At 39.7% G+C, this 13,032-nt stretch overlaps 1 protein-coding gene across 2 annotated transcripts; it reads right to left on the reverse strand.

The window, feature by feature from the left end:
• Positions 1–3,471: 3,471 nt before the first annotated feature.
• CCDC201 (coiled-coil domain containing 201) lies at positions 3,472–13,024 on the reverse strand. Of its 2 annotated transcripts, none has more exons than XM_064441739.1 (3): positions 12,932–13,024; positions 5,219–5,787; positions 3,472–4,287 (listed from the first exon to the last, which is right to left on the reverse strand). In XM_064441739.1, exons 2-3 carry the CDS (start codon positions 5,765–5,767, stop codon positions 4,201–4,203), a joined length of 636 nt encoding a protein of 211 aa, XP_064297809.1. In that variant the 5' UTR covers positions 5,768–5,787; positions 12,932–13,024; the 3' UTR covers positions 3,472–4,200. The 2 variants fall into 2 exon arrangements, with proteins under 2 accessions (XP_064297809.1, XP_064297810.1); XM_064441740.1 differs by having other exon boundaries at positions 5,219–5,963.
• Positions 13,025–13,032: the final 8 nt, after the last annotated feature.

The raw sequence follows: 13,032 nt of genomic DNA on the forward strand, positions 1-13,032 counted from the left end.
CAGTATGTTTGTTCATTTTTTTCTACTAAGTCAGAAATGTTGAGGAGTGAGCTGTTTTAATATGCATTGTGAACTGCAACGACAGAGCTAAGGGAGACTTTTATGCTTGGTGTCTTATAGAACAAAACACACCAAAGTACAGGTCAGTGACACTGCTGTGTGATTTATTACTCAGGGTTTTGTCTGTAGCAGGAATGTAACTGTGTTGTAACTTAGAGAGAAAAAAATATTTTTTTAAGAGTTTTCCACTTTTCCTAGTTATCCTAAAATTGTTCAGCTATGATCAGTGAAGTTCTCTGTTATTTAAATCTGAAATATGTTAAATATGTGGGCTAAATATTTTTCTCTTCAATCTGAACTTCTACAGAAATGCTGCAGCTGGGCGGAGCGCTCCCAGCTCTGTCAGCAGGAGTGTTACCATTGCTTCAGCGGGAACAAGGCTGAGCTCATAAATCCAGGGTGAAGACATTTCTGTGTCTTCCCTCTGTTCTTGGTAGTGTTTTTGTTCTTCTCCATCCAACATCATGCTTAGTCACCATCAGCAGGTAGATTGCATAATATCCGTTCAGAGACAAGTGTACTGAAAACAGTTCCCTAGGTCAAGGTCATAGCTTAGCTTCTAAAGGAAAAATACTGCCCTAAAAGAACACCCTCAGTGGGAAGGCTGTTCTGAACTTACAAACATGTTCAGTGTTGCATTTGAAAGCCAGGACAAACGCAAGGCTCAACAACCTGTTGCAACTCTGATTCACATTCATCCATGCAGAAAAAGGGCATTTTATTTTACAAAACATGATGCCTTGGGGGTTACCTTCTCATAAGAATCTGGTGTCTGTAGTCCCTAATCTTTTCCAGCCTCAGCACCTGCAACCCATACTTAAGGTCAGTAATAATTAGAGGGGCCTATTTTTGAGAGATTGGACTCTATGGCTCTATCCTTTAAGTTGTTGGGGTTTTTTGGTTTTGGTTTTGGTTTTTTTGGTTTTTTTTGTTACGTTGTGGTGGCATTGCAATATAAATATGCATAAAGGAACTTTGCACATGAAGAGAGTTGCTAACCAAACAGTAATTCACCATTGTTACCACTAGAGGATGAACATTAAACAGCACTGAAACTGCTTACTGCTAGTGCCTTTCTCAAAGCCTATTCTTTTTAAAGTATATGTGTATCCTAGAACAGAAAACTAGCTGTATCATTAAACTTAAACGTTAAATTGCAGCAGTCTTGGGAACCTACTGGAGAAACAAAAGAAAATGCAAACCCAGTAAACAAAAGAAATACTAGGTTTGGTTGTTTTTTATTTCATTTTGCCGCAATGGATATACTTATATGTAAAGTACAACAATAGTAGTGCAGTTTTACATGTGTAGTTTGATATATGTAGATCCATATTTTCTAACATTGTAGCTTTTAAAAATTAGAGACAAGCCTTTCTTTCACTAGGGAGTAACATGTAGTATAGTACTATATAGGCCTAGTTGAAGTCCCTTGGTATTCTAACCTATAATTAACAATAATACTGTTGATGTAGAGTATCAGACACCTTTCAGAAAATGCCTGAAGTACCAATAAATTTTATTAATATTTTCTCGTGAAAGGCTATCAAAGCAATATTGTGACTTTTTCAAATTCATGAGGACCTAACTCACTGCAAGATAAATGCTATACAGTCTTTTGTATTTCTTTTTAAACATTCCAAAGAGAGGAAATAGAAGTGGTTTCCAAAATCCTGAAAGCCCCAGTGTCATCTGTCTGCCTGATACAGCTTCAGAACTTGCAAAGATCCAGTCAAAGTCAATTCTGGGCAATTTCTTTCCCTCCACTGAGGAAAGTCTCTGGGATTTTATTGGCACCAACTAGTTCCATGAATTTGGCAAGGCAGCAGCCTTGTTTTCTGGAAAACTTTCCCAGCATTTACTGTGTTCTGAATCTTAGAAAATTTTGCACTGAAGTTGGCGCAAACCCAGACTTTGTAGATGTTAAGCAGCCATATTCCCTGGATTCCTCTTGCATTTGTTGTAGCCCAAAGCAGGGCCTGAGAAAGACTTTCCCAGCAACTACAACCCTAGCCTGCTAAGGGATGGAACTTGGTCCAATTGGCCTTTAATGACCTTTCTACTTTGCCTAGCATCATACAGGGGGTCAGCCTAGCTAGAAAAAGGCACTTAGGGGTATGGCAGCTGAGTCTGAGTTTTGGCAGAAGACTGACATCAGGTACTGGAGGGTATCAGAATAACTATCAGATGGGCAAAGAATCCAGCAGTGAAAAGCAGGCTTGGAAGACAGATGACTTCTATATCTTATAATGAAGGAAGCCACTAGAGGCCAGACTGGAGAATAAATTAGATTGAGACATTTAAAGACCAAGGAACTGGATTGGCTCAGGAGCCAAGAGTGACTTTGAGAGGTGATTGGGAGAGAGAAAAGCAGAAACAGCATCAAGACTTTCTGAGACCACGATGAGAAGCCTGAAGAAGGAAAAAGTGGAACTGGCTATCTGGGAAGGTACAAATAAACAAGAGACAGAACTGGGTCATTTGGATTAAGCATTGGGTCATGTGACTGGACTAATCTGTGCTTGTCCCAAGGGTAAAGGAGGGTTTTACGCTAACCTTGCACTTGCCTGATCTTAGTTCAGCCCCTGGCACAAATCATAGAGGCTGATGAAATGCCTGCAAGCTCAAGGGGAATAGCAGCACATCTGCAACTATGCCTATTTTATCTCGAAAGCAGCTCAGGATCTACACCAGCCAGGAGCTCCCAGGTTGCCAGAGGAACCTGTGGAGGCCAGACAAGCAGCCTGGATAACACACACAAATACCAGAATATTAACTAAACTTCAAACCAAGTGAGCCTGCCTTGGCTAGTGACCTGAGGGGCAATGTCACGCCACTGCCTGGCTACCACAGAAAGCCAGGTCTGCGGACAAGGCTGTTCTGAGAAACTGAAGAGTTTCACTTCAGGAATCATTAACAAAAACATCCTAATTCCTTTTAAATCCTGAGAGAGGTTGTAAAAGCACAACTCCACTCTTGCATTTTTGAGCTTAACACAGCTGCTATTGGTTAGCCTGGCTCATAATGTTGGCTTAAGCCATGCTTCTGCTTATCTGCTATCTTAGACATGAGATATTACATGTTTCAATGTGTGAGAAGGAAATGCAAAATCTTCCTTTTCCTCTGTCCTTAGTTTGCAGCTTCATTTGAACAATACCTCTCCTCTTTTGGGATAATTAGGTAGTGCCTGGGACTGGACTGACAAAACCAGTATAGCCAGGGAAGTGTTTGTTTTAGAGCCACACAAGTACAGCGATATGTGTGTACACATGGTAAATCTGGACTGGGTCCCTACTGCTGATGCCCCATAGGTCACTTAGAAGTGTTAAAATCTGCCTAAAGATTAAATAACAGACAGCAGTAGGAACTAACATGAGCATTATGCTTTTTGCATCACTTCTTGATTGGTGCTGTGAGCTAAATTGCCATTTTTCCAACACAGTTGTCAGGGAGACACCCTTCTTCCCCACATGCAGCAGCTCTAGAGAAAAACAGAAAACCCATACCCCCCCCCCAACACACACAGCTGAGCATTAAGGACCTCCAATGCAACAGTGAGATGCATCTACAATCCAGGGCTGGGGTAAACTAATTTTGAATCAAAACTTCAAAACAAACTGTAATTAGTAATCCCTAGAGGCTAACTTCCCTCCTTTGTGCCTCTCACTATTTCCTCATCTCCCCAGCTAGCAGTAAAAAACATTCCTGATTGCATCAGTTTTGATTACTCTTTAGATGAGGGGATTCTCCTTTGGCTAACCATGATTGCACTCTATATGGCCACCAAGACTTTGTCACTTAAGGAACATCAGCAACCTTACCAGATTTGAACACTACACAAAAAAGTACAGTCAGAAAGAGCTGTGGCAGGGTGAGGAATGATTCTTATATAAAGTTCTCCCTCCTTTGTTCCAGGCCTTCAGCCATTATAAATTAACATTGGCTGTCATGCAGAGGAACTTCTTAATTTGTACTCAACTCCTGTTAGATTTTAGAGGCAAAAAGAGTCGCAAAACAAACAACAAAGAAAATTTTGGAAGGAAAGAGGAAGTCTAACAGGCACTATAGTCAGGTGTGTGATTTACTGAAACCAGCTATTCCCACAGGAAGGATGGGATAGTCCTAGTTTCATAGGTAGTTCAATCAAGCTTCTTCAATTGTCAGTTCATGTTCAGTTGCTTCCTCAATGTTTTTAAGCTGACGAAGCACCCATTCTCTTTGTTTCTTTCTCTGTTATAGAAAAGAAAATATTATTTAGTCAACTTGATCCATTCAGATATCACCTGCTTTAAAAAAAATAATAAAACAAAAAAGAACAACACACCAAACAACATACAGAAAGACATTATGAACCTAACTGGATTTTGGCTGAAGTTTTCCATTTGTTTTAAGTTAAGAGGCCTTTAGTCTCAGAGAGAGCAAGTTTTCCTGAGTTTCTGACACACCCTTTAACAATATGGTACAGAGGAAAAACCAAATTAGAAAAGTATTTTATGGCTTTGCACTGACATGACAGCCTTCAGAGTCTAACTCTGCTGCCTCCCTTACCTTTCTATGGGCTTTCCACGTGGCCCTTGCCAATAATCAAAGTTCTAGGAAATTGAGTTCTTGTGCTCCACAGAACAAAGACAGACCTGCATAAGGTCCATTAACCTAAGCTTTCCTCAGAAAACCGTACACTAATTGAAATACTGCATGCAAGACCCCGTTTGCAATGACTAGCATTTTTAAAAAGTACTATGATTTGGATTAAACAAAGAAGGTAGTAGATTATTTGTTTCTCCAGTTTTAGTTTACTTGCCAACATTAAGAAACCTGAGAATTTAGATCAATGATTTCTTCCCATTCTTAGGTTTCTCCTAAAGAAAGATATATTAAAAAGGGTACTTTTGCACTAGTGTACACAACTAGTCATGCAAGTTCATAAGCTGAGACAAGCGCTGGTTTGGAAGACTGCATCCCATCCAGTCTGTGATTAGGAATGACACCACAGAGTCTAGCAGATTATGACCCAATTCATAAATATACATTCTCAGTGGTAAAGTTGTGGACATGTTCTGTAACTAAAATATTCCCATATTACCACAACAATCTGTTTATATTCAGCATTAATAGGAAACTGAATAGCTTAGGTATTTCATAACTAAGGGTAAGCAATTACCACAAGAGCTTTATAAATTTTCTTCTTTCTTGGTTTTACTATTGGGAGGTCTTTTATCCCTGGTATTCCAGTAACAGGCCATGAGGGTCCACTCTTGGGAGTTACTGCAGCCTCCTCAGATGCTTTGGTAGGAGCTTCAGTTTCCATGTTTGGGTCAACTTTGTCACTTGGCTCTTCATTTGATTCTCCAGAGGCCAACACTGTGGAAAGTCTTCTTCTAGAAAATACAACCCGAGAGCTTTGGCTTATCTCTTTGTTTAATTCTTGTGAGTCAAACACCGTTGAAAGCCTTTTTGGGGAAATATGAGGGATATATGCTTCAACACCTACTAATGACACTTGAGATAATGATCTACTTCGATTTGATTTTGGCACTGGAGATCCATAAACTCTCTTACTGGTATCTTGGTCCTTGATTGACTGATTTGTCAGATCTGTAAGAGATGTCATTGTTCTTGAAAGCATCGAGTCCACTGGAGTACTGTGTTTCACCATTCTCTTTTTCAGGGATCTTTTAACATTCAGAAAAGAATCTTCTTCCTCTGACATCTTGAAGTCAGATTTATTGTCTTAAGAAAAAAAGAAGAGAAAATTGTGTCATTGCTCTCATAATGAGAGATACCCCGTAAGGTGTTCAGCTGCTGCAAAAACAAATCCAAGGTGTTCCTATTTTCGTGTCTGCATTCTGCCTTCACATGGAATTTATCCCTTTTATAGATCAATGGTCTTCAAGGGTTTGGAAGAGCTGTGTTGAGAACAGACATTAGAAGATAGGTGGTCACTAATCTGACATTTGGCTTACTTTGATCCCAAAATAACTATGTTCTGCACAAGTCTGTTTTCAAATGAATTTACAACAATGGCAAACATTTCCCATAACCACTTGCCAAACCCCAACAAAAAAGAACTTGTCTTCTTACACGTGGAGAATCCTAAGGTAAATATATCCAGCTTAAGATATATTTAAGATAAATATCTTAATTATATGAGCAGTTAAGTACTTCTAGTAACTGTTGAACTCTGCTTTCATGAGGCAGTTCAGTTATTTCACACAGGTTGATTGCATGACACTCATCAAGGAGAAAATACATTTTAAGTGCCTGTATTCTAGGCCCTATAAATCAAAGGCCTCAGCAAGGCTGTCTGTGTGTAGGGAACACAATGATGAAGAGGGACACAGAAGGACAGGGAAGTATGTTTACTGAAGTAAAAAGACATCAGATCTCCATTCCTTGTCAATGTTTTGCACCTGTGTAGGGTGCACTTTGTGTTTCTACAGAACACGAGACAAGGGGTAGAGCAATGACCTTTCAATACAGCAAGTCAGGTGTTTTGTGGACCCGCACGCCACTCCCCCTTAGAAAGGGGTGGGGACGGGGCATAAACCCCAAACCCCGTTATCACTTTTATTTGGATACTCTTCTCACTCCTTAACAACACTAGCTTGTATGACACATTATACACAGTACTCAGCCTATAGACACTGCCTTTTTTCCTTTTCTGTTCAACTCAATTGACTTCCCTTAGTCTTTATCACAGAAGCTTACCAGCAGTAAACCTGCATGATTAAACTTAGAGGGGGAATAAAGAGTTTACAACTACCCCCACAAGCCCATCCTCAGCTACCTACTTTGATGGCTTGCTGTTACCCATTAAAATTTAGGTAGTCAATTGAACAATACTTTTTATTTGACGTTAGTTCTTAAAGAATGTTTTCAACCAAAGCTTCTGAGAAAAACAACAAAATCTTTTTTCTTTCACACTTTTCTGTGCTTTAGAGTTACATATATACAAGCAACAAAATTTTTTCTGTTCAGTTGTTTTAGTAGCACCACCACAGATAAAGGAGGAGAGAATTCTAAAAACAACAGAGAGATAAACCATTTAAGAATGTCAGAGTCTACCATGGAGAATATATCTTGCATCAACTTTGATAAAAGAAAACAACCTTACCAGACCTACCACATTTCCCGCTGATTTCTTTCACAGCTTCTCAGGTGCTCTGTCATCAGCTGCTACTTCACTTCTTATAGCCCTGCTAGCATCCCAACATCCTTTGCTGCAGAGACTCCCTAAATCACACATTTAACATTTTTTAGGAGTTTCAGCAGTGCTGGTAACTGCATAAACTACTAAATAGAAATCTAGGACTAATTAATCATAGGAAAATGGACTAGGCAACTTATCTATATGCTATGTTTATTGCTTTTTAATCTCTGCTGCTTGCTGCCTATTTAAATCACAAAAATACATCTTGTGGTTAATTGGCTTCAAATGGCTGCTTAAGGCGCAGTGAGGATGTATGTTGATGGACTTATATATGTTGATGCAGTTATTTTCTCACTGCTTCTCTTGCCCAAAATATAAATGAGAAAATGAATGTTAAATCTGCCATTAAAAAGCTCTTCTTTTAGGAAAATGGGCAGTGAGAGTAAACTGAAGATTATTTTGTGACAGTCTGAATTTCACAGTGTTTACTGCTAACAACTGTGGAAATGCTAGTGTTTTATCTTGAAGCAAGTGGTTTCAAAGTGTCAGCTCTTAGATGATAATTGCATTGATCTAAAATGGTATGGTTCAGGTGGAGAACCATAATCTTTATTGCCAGGGAAAAGCAGCTGGACTGTACCAGCCATGCTGAATTGCAAGTCAGCTCTGTGGTGGATGGCAGTTTACAGCCACAAAACTGTAGAGCAAGCACAGGTATGAGGGAGCATGTGCACAAATATTGGGGTAGCCCCTTTTAACAAAGTGTGACCTGTGGACCTTTACAAACTAAGCTGATCAGACAGACCTAATTTCAGGGCTTTATGCGGGTGACCTTGGGTGCATCTAGCACAGAAGAGGGGTGAAGGGCTGATCTTGCCGGCATTTGAACTTGTTGTTCCAGGGATTCTGGGCATTTCAACCCAATCATAAACCACCCTCTCTTGCTGCATTAATAATTGCACTATGAATAGACAATTGGAGTTACCAGTTCAATATTTAGGAATAACAGTCTGTCAGTATATGGGGAAAGTTGCTAGGTTTAAATTATGTGCCCCTAAGGAACTAAAAGAGAGCTTGAGAAATGGAGGCACTTTACAATCACATGAATTGCACAAGTAAACATCCTGGAAATAAATAGTCTGTCCAGGATAAGCTATTTATTTCCTAAACTCCCAGGAGAGGTTCCTACAGGAATATTTTGAAAAGTAAACAAAACCTATTTTAAGATATTTGTGGCTGGACAAAAAAAAAAGGTCTCAGTCCTTTATAAACATAGAAGAAGCTAGACCAACCCTTACCTCATTTTGAATATTAGTAGTTGGTTTTCAAACTAGTGGCCTTGTGGCTTGGTGAGCAAACCCACCAGGTCAGCCATACTGTATCTTGCAGAGCTTGGCAAGCCAGTTCCTTATATAGCACAGAGTGGAGAGTGATGTCTTGGCATAATGTTTCAATGTTTGCACTGTCTTGCTGTGTCAGTGGGACATAATATTGCCTCTCCCAGCGAGGCAGTGATGCAAACAATGTTGTGCAGCATAAGCCTGCCCGAGAAGCTCTTTGGTGGGTCTGAGCAAATTTTACATCATTTCACTGGACCCCTTAAAAAATTCCTGGCCTTGGCTTCCAGATTCTGCTTTGCCCTCCTTGCCATGCTTGCCCTCACTTTCTAGTGTATCCTTTTCATGGCACCTTACAGTCCACCAGTGCTGTCTGTAGCTACCTCATCTGTATGCTTACCTTCCATAGCCTTTTCCTACAAACCTCTTAAAAAATAACTTTTCCCTTTCCTGCAAAGCCATTACTTGCCATTTCCTCTAGTTCCTTGCTCAAAAGTTCTCAGGATATAAATTAGGAGATTTGCACGTTGTTCTTACTGTTAGCCATGGTTTCTTTTATGTCCTAAAGATTCAGCTTTTTATGAAGTGGTGGCAGGATGTTATAGAGAACAGAAAGGACATAACTATGCAGAGATCAGACAGAAAAGAGTCCAAAATTAATGCAAGCATGCAGACCTCAGCAGACCAGCTGCAATGATGATATTACCTTGGCCTCAGTGTATCTGTAGGCTGGACATGAAACACCCAAGCTCTGGCATGAGTGACATCTTGAAGTCTTCTTGCAGCCTTCATATGACACATACTGTGTCCTGCACTCACACCTATTCATTATGAACCATTCCTTTACTGAAATTACATTCCTTGGTATGACCATCTTCCTCCTCAGCATTGTCTACCTAATATTTTGGAGTAATTACTCCATAGGTCTGGATCCAGCTGTTTGGTCTATGTTTACACACCCTCCTTTCTTTTGCTGTCTGATGCAAGATGGCACACAATTCTAGCAATATTATTAGGCACCTCTGTATATATTATATCAAACCTCCCACTGCTTTATGTTTATGGCTTGAAAGATTCTTTTGTTGATCTCATTTTAGGAGATAACTTCATCTCCCTTTCTAAATTTGTTCCAAAAATACGAAACCCACATAGGAAATTATTTAAACATTTTTACTGCATTCCCCCGTAGGAAACATTAATTCTTAATATTTTTACTTCCAAAACCAACAAAAGTGGGGAAAACAAAAACAGCACAGTGTTTTGTTCAAATTTCAGCCCTTTCATTCCAGTTGAAATGCATTAATTCACTTCAGAGATGTGTGAGTTTGAGGAGGCCTCATCTGGAAGAGGATGAAACTGGAATTATTTCTCAGATTTCAAAGGAATAACATACATATAGGAGCATAAAGGGACACCCTTTTCCCTTAGTGTTCTGGTCTAATCTGAAAGACTACACTTCTTCAATTGCTGCTCTGTTAATTTGTTCATTGCCCACTCTGATGATATTGCCAAACTGTTTTCCCGAAGGGAACTTGGATGCTGAACCAGCCCTTAGCTCATATGCTTCCCTAACATATTATTTTGAATTGAATATATAATTCTAGTTTACAAAGTCAAAAATCTTGCTAAAGTGTCCAAACAGTTAGGAGATAGGTGCTATCTTTCCTGGGCAGAACAGTATCAGGCCTTCTGTCTCATCTTGCGACTAGTCTTATGTTTTTTGGTGCAGAGGGTGATTCCACAAGGAAGTACATAATAAGCAGTAGAAGTTGGTAAGTGGAGCTCAGCACTCTACTCTGATGACCCATGGTGGGGTTCTCCATTGTTTGGAGAACTGGAAGGAAGAAAAAAGAGCCAGAAAAAGCATACAAATTGTGGTGGGGAGTAAAAGGAGCATAAAAAGAAGAAGAAATGAACACAAAGATGAAGATGCTTTTCTAAATTTAAAGCCATGTGGAAAGAATAAATTAGAAGAAAGATTAAAGGACTGGGCAAGACAAAGATAAAAATAAAAAAAGAAAGGAAGTTAAACTGTATTTCCTAAATGATTTAGAAGACTTAGGCCCACGTTATGAGTTGTTTATGGATGAAACTCCATTAAAATGCAAATCTGATTCAAATTTCCATAATCTATTCTTCCTGTTTCTGAATTTTCTGTATAGGAAAGTTAAAGAGGAGTGCTCTAAGACTGCTGATCAGGCTGAACTCAGTGAAAACAACATTGGAACATCTCATTTGTTGACATGAAGGCTGAAAGCAGCAGAGAGCATCATCGTGAACTAACCTCTGCAGATGCAGTGTCTCCCTTTCCCGCACTGTGTCTTTCAAGTGTATTTCCAGCATTATGGTACAGTGGGGCATGCAAAATGAGCAGAACCTCTGTCCCACTGAATCACAAGCTCCTTGGGCAGCCACAGACATTGAAATAGAAACAGTCCAACACTTCCTGTGGTCTTAGCCTCTTTAGGTACATAAAGCTGCACAGAGAAACCCAGTGGAACTTTTCAAAAGCACCTTAGCACTTTATTTCCACTTGCTTCGGTAGGAATTAAATGCCTGGGCACTACTGAAAATTCTGAGGTTTGTGGTAGGGGGGATAGTAATTTTGTATATTTGTTTTGAAGGCACTTGAAGAGAAGAGAAGAGAAGAGAAGAGAAGAGAAGAGAAGAGAAGAGAAGAGAAGAGAAGAGAAGAGAAGAGAAGAGAAGAGAAGAGAAGAGAAGAGAATAGCTTTTATCAGTTGGAAGGGACTTACAATAATCATTGAGTCTAGCTGCCTGACCACTTCAGGGCTGACCAAAAGTTAAAGCATGTTATTAGGGGCATTGTTCAAATGTCTCTTAAACACTGACAGGCCTGGGGCATCAACCACCTCTCTAGGAAGCCCGTTCCAGTTTGACTACTGTCTTGGTAAAAAAATGCTTCCTGATGTCCAGTCTAAACGTCCCCTGACAGATGAAGCTTTGAACCATTCCAACATGTCCTGGCACTGGATCCCATGAAGAAGAAATCAACAGTTCCCTCTCCACTTCCCCTCCTCAGGAAGCTGTAGAGAGCCATGAGGTCACCCCTCAGCCTCCTTCTCTCCAAACTAGACAAACCCAAAGTCATTATCTGCTCCTCAGAGGACATGCCTTCCAGCTATTTCACCAGCAAAACCTTTGCTGAAACTTTCAGAAACCAAGGACTATGTGAATCCTTTGTGGTCTGTTAAACAGTAATTTTCAGTGCCTGAAAATTACTTACATATATTTATGAACTTGCTCACTAGCAACTTTATAGTTTTCGCCTTCTGGAAGACTTTCCCCATAGTTGGTAGAATTCTGCTGAATTCTGATTATTGGAGAAAAATATGGCATTATTTATGGCGGTAGTGTGGAAGTGCTACCTTTGCAACTACTGGAACATCCCATTTTTCAGTATGGCAATGACCTTTTTTTCCAGCCAGAGGCAAGGTCTTTGGCTACAGCGTCCAAGAACAGACCTAAGTGTGATACGATTCTCATTCCAAATCCTATCATAGGAGCATCTCATAAGCAGCCTGAGAGGAAGGCTTTAGTGAATCCTGAACAGATGGTTTGAGCGTTTCATGAGCTATCAAGATGGCTCTGTACTGGTAATGCACTGAGTCATGATGTGTGCTTCAGGTTATGTATTTCTAAGGATTTTGGGTAGTATACCTCTGCTGTGACTGGATCTGTCCAGCTGGACATTGAATCTGGTTTTGCGCACTCAAAACTACAATCTTGATATACTTAATGAGTTTTCACAGCTGCTCAGAAAGTCAAACCCTTATTTAAATATCTAAGTCACCTTCCATATGATTCATTTCAGTGAGAGTTGAGGAACAATGAGGCTCGGCTCTTTGTCTCTGAACCATTGTAAATATTCTTAAATGATTTTAATTTAGACGTTGATGTTACAAAATTTTCACCTCAGTCCATCAATTGCAGGGAATTGAAAGTAGTATTCTAACAGCTGATTTTTTTTCTCCTTTAATGTAACATTAGGACTGAGTAAATAAAAGCCTTAATGAACACACCTTTATCCCTTATAGACAAGTTCAATGCCACACCCTCCCTCAGCATGGACCAGGTCTGGCCTCAGATGCAGTACTCAGTGTCTATGTAAGAGGAGGATTAAGCTGTACATATTTAAAGATGCTCCTATCTTAAGATCAATTATAAAACCTTAAGGCATTGAAAACTGGTTAAACAAGGTTATAATATACAAGTAGCCACACTAAAACCATTGTGGGGAATAACAAACTGATAAAAGTATCTTTTTCATCCAAAGGTCTGGAGGATCAATATTTAACTTCTAAAAGTCTAATTACCTCAGTAGTAAGAAACTAGGTACACTTTAATAGCAGTAGAGGTCACTGACCTTGATAAAATCAATGTGCCACCACCTGCCGTTGTAATTACGTCAATGACTCCTCTTCATTATATGCCTATCCACTTCAGTCTTACCAGAGTGCCACAACG

The sequence above is a fragment of the Phalacrocorax carbo genome, chromosome 2 (genome assembly GCF_963921805.1).
Source record: "Phalacrocorax carbo chromosome 2, bPhaCar2.1, whole genome shotgun sequence".
Taxonomy (NCBI): Eukaryota; Metazoa; Chordata; class Aves; order Suliformes; family Phalacrocoracidae; genus Phalacrocorax; species Phalacrocorax carbo.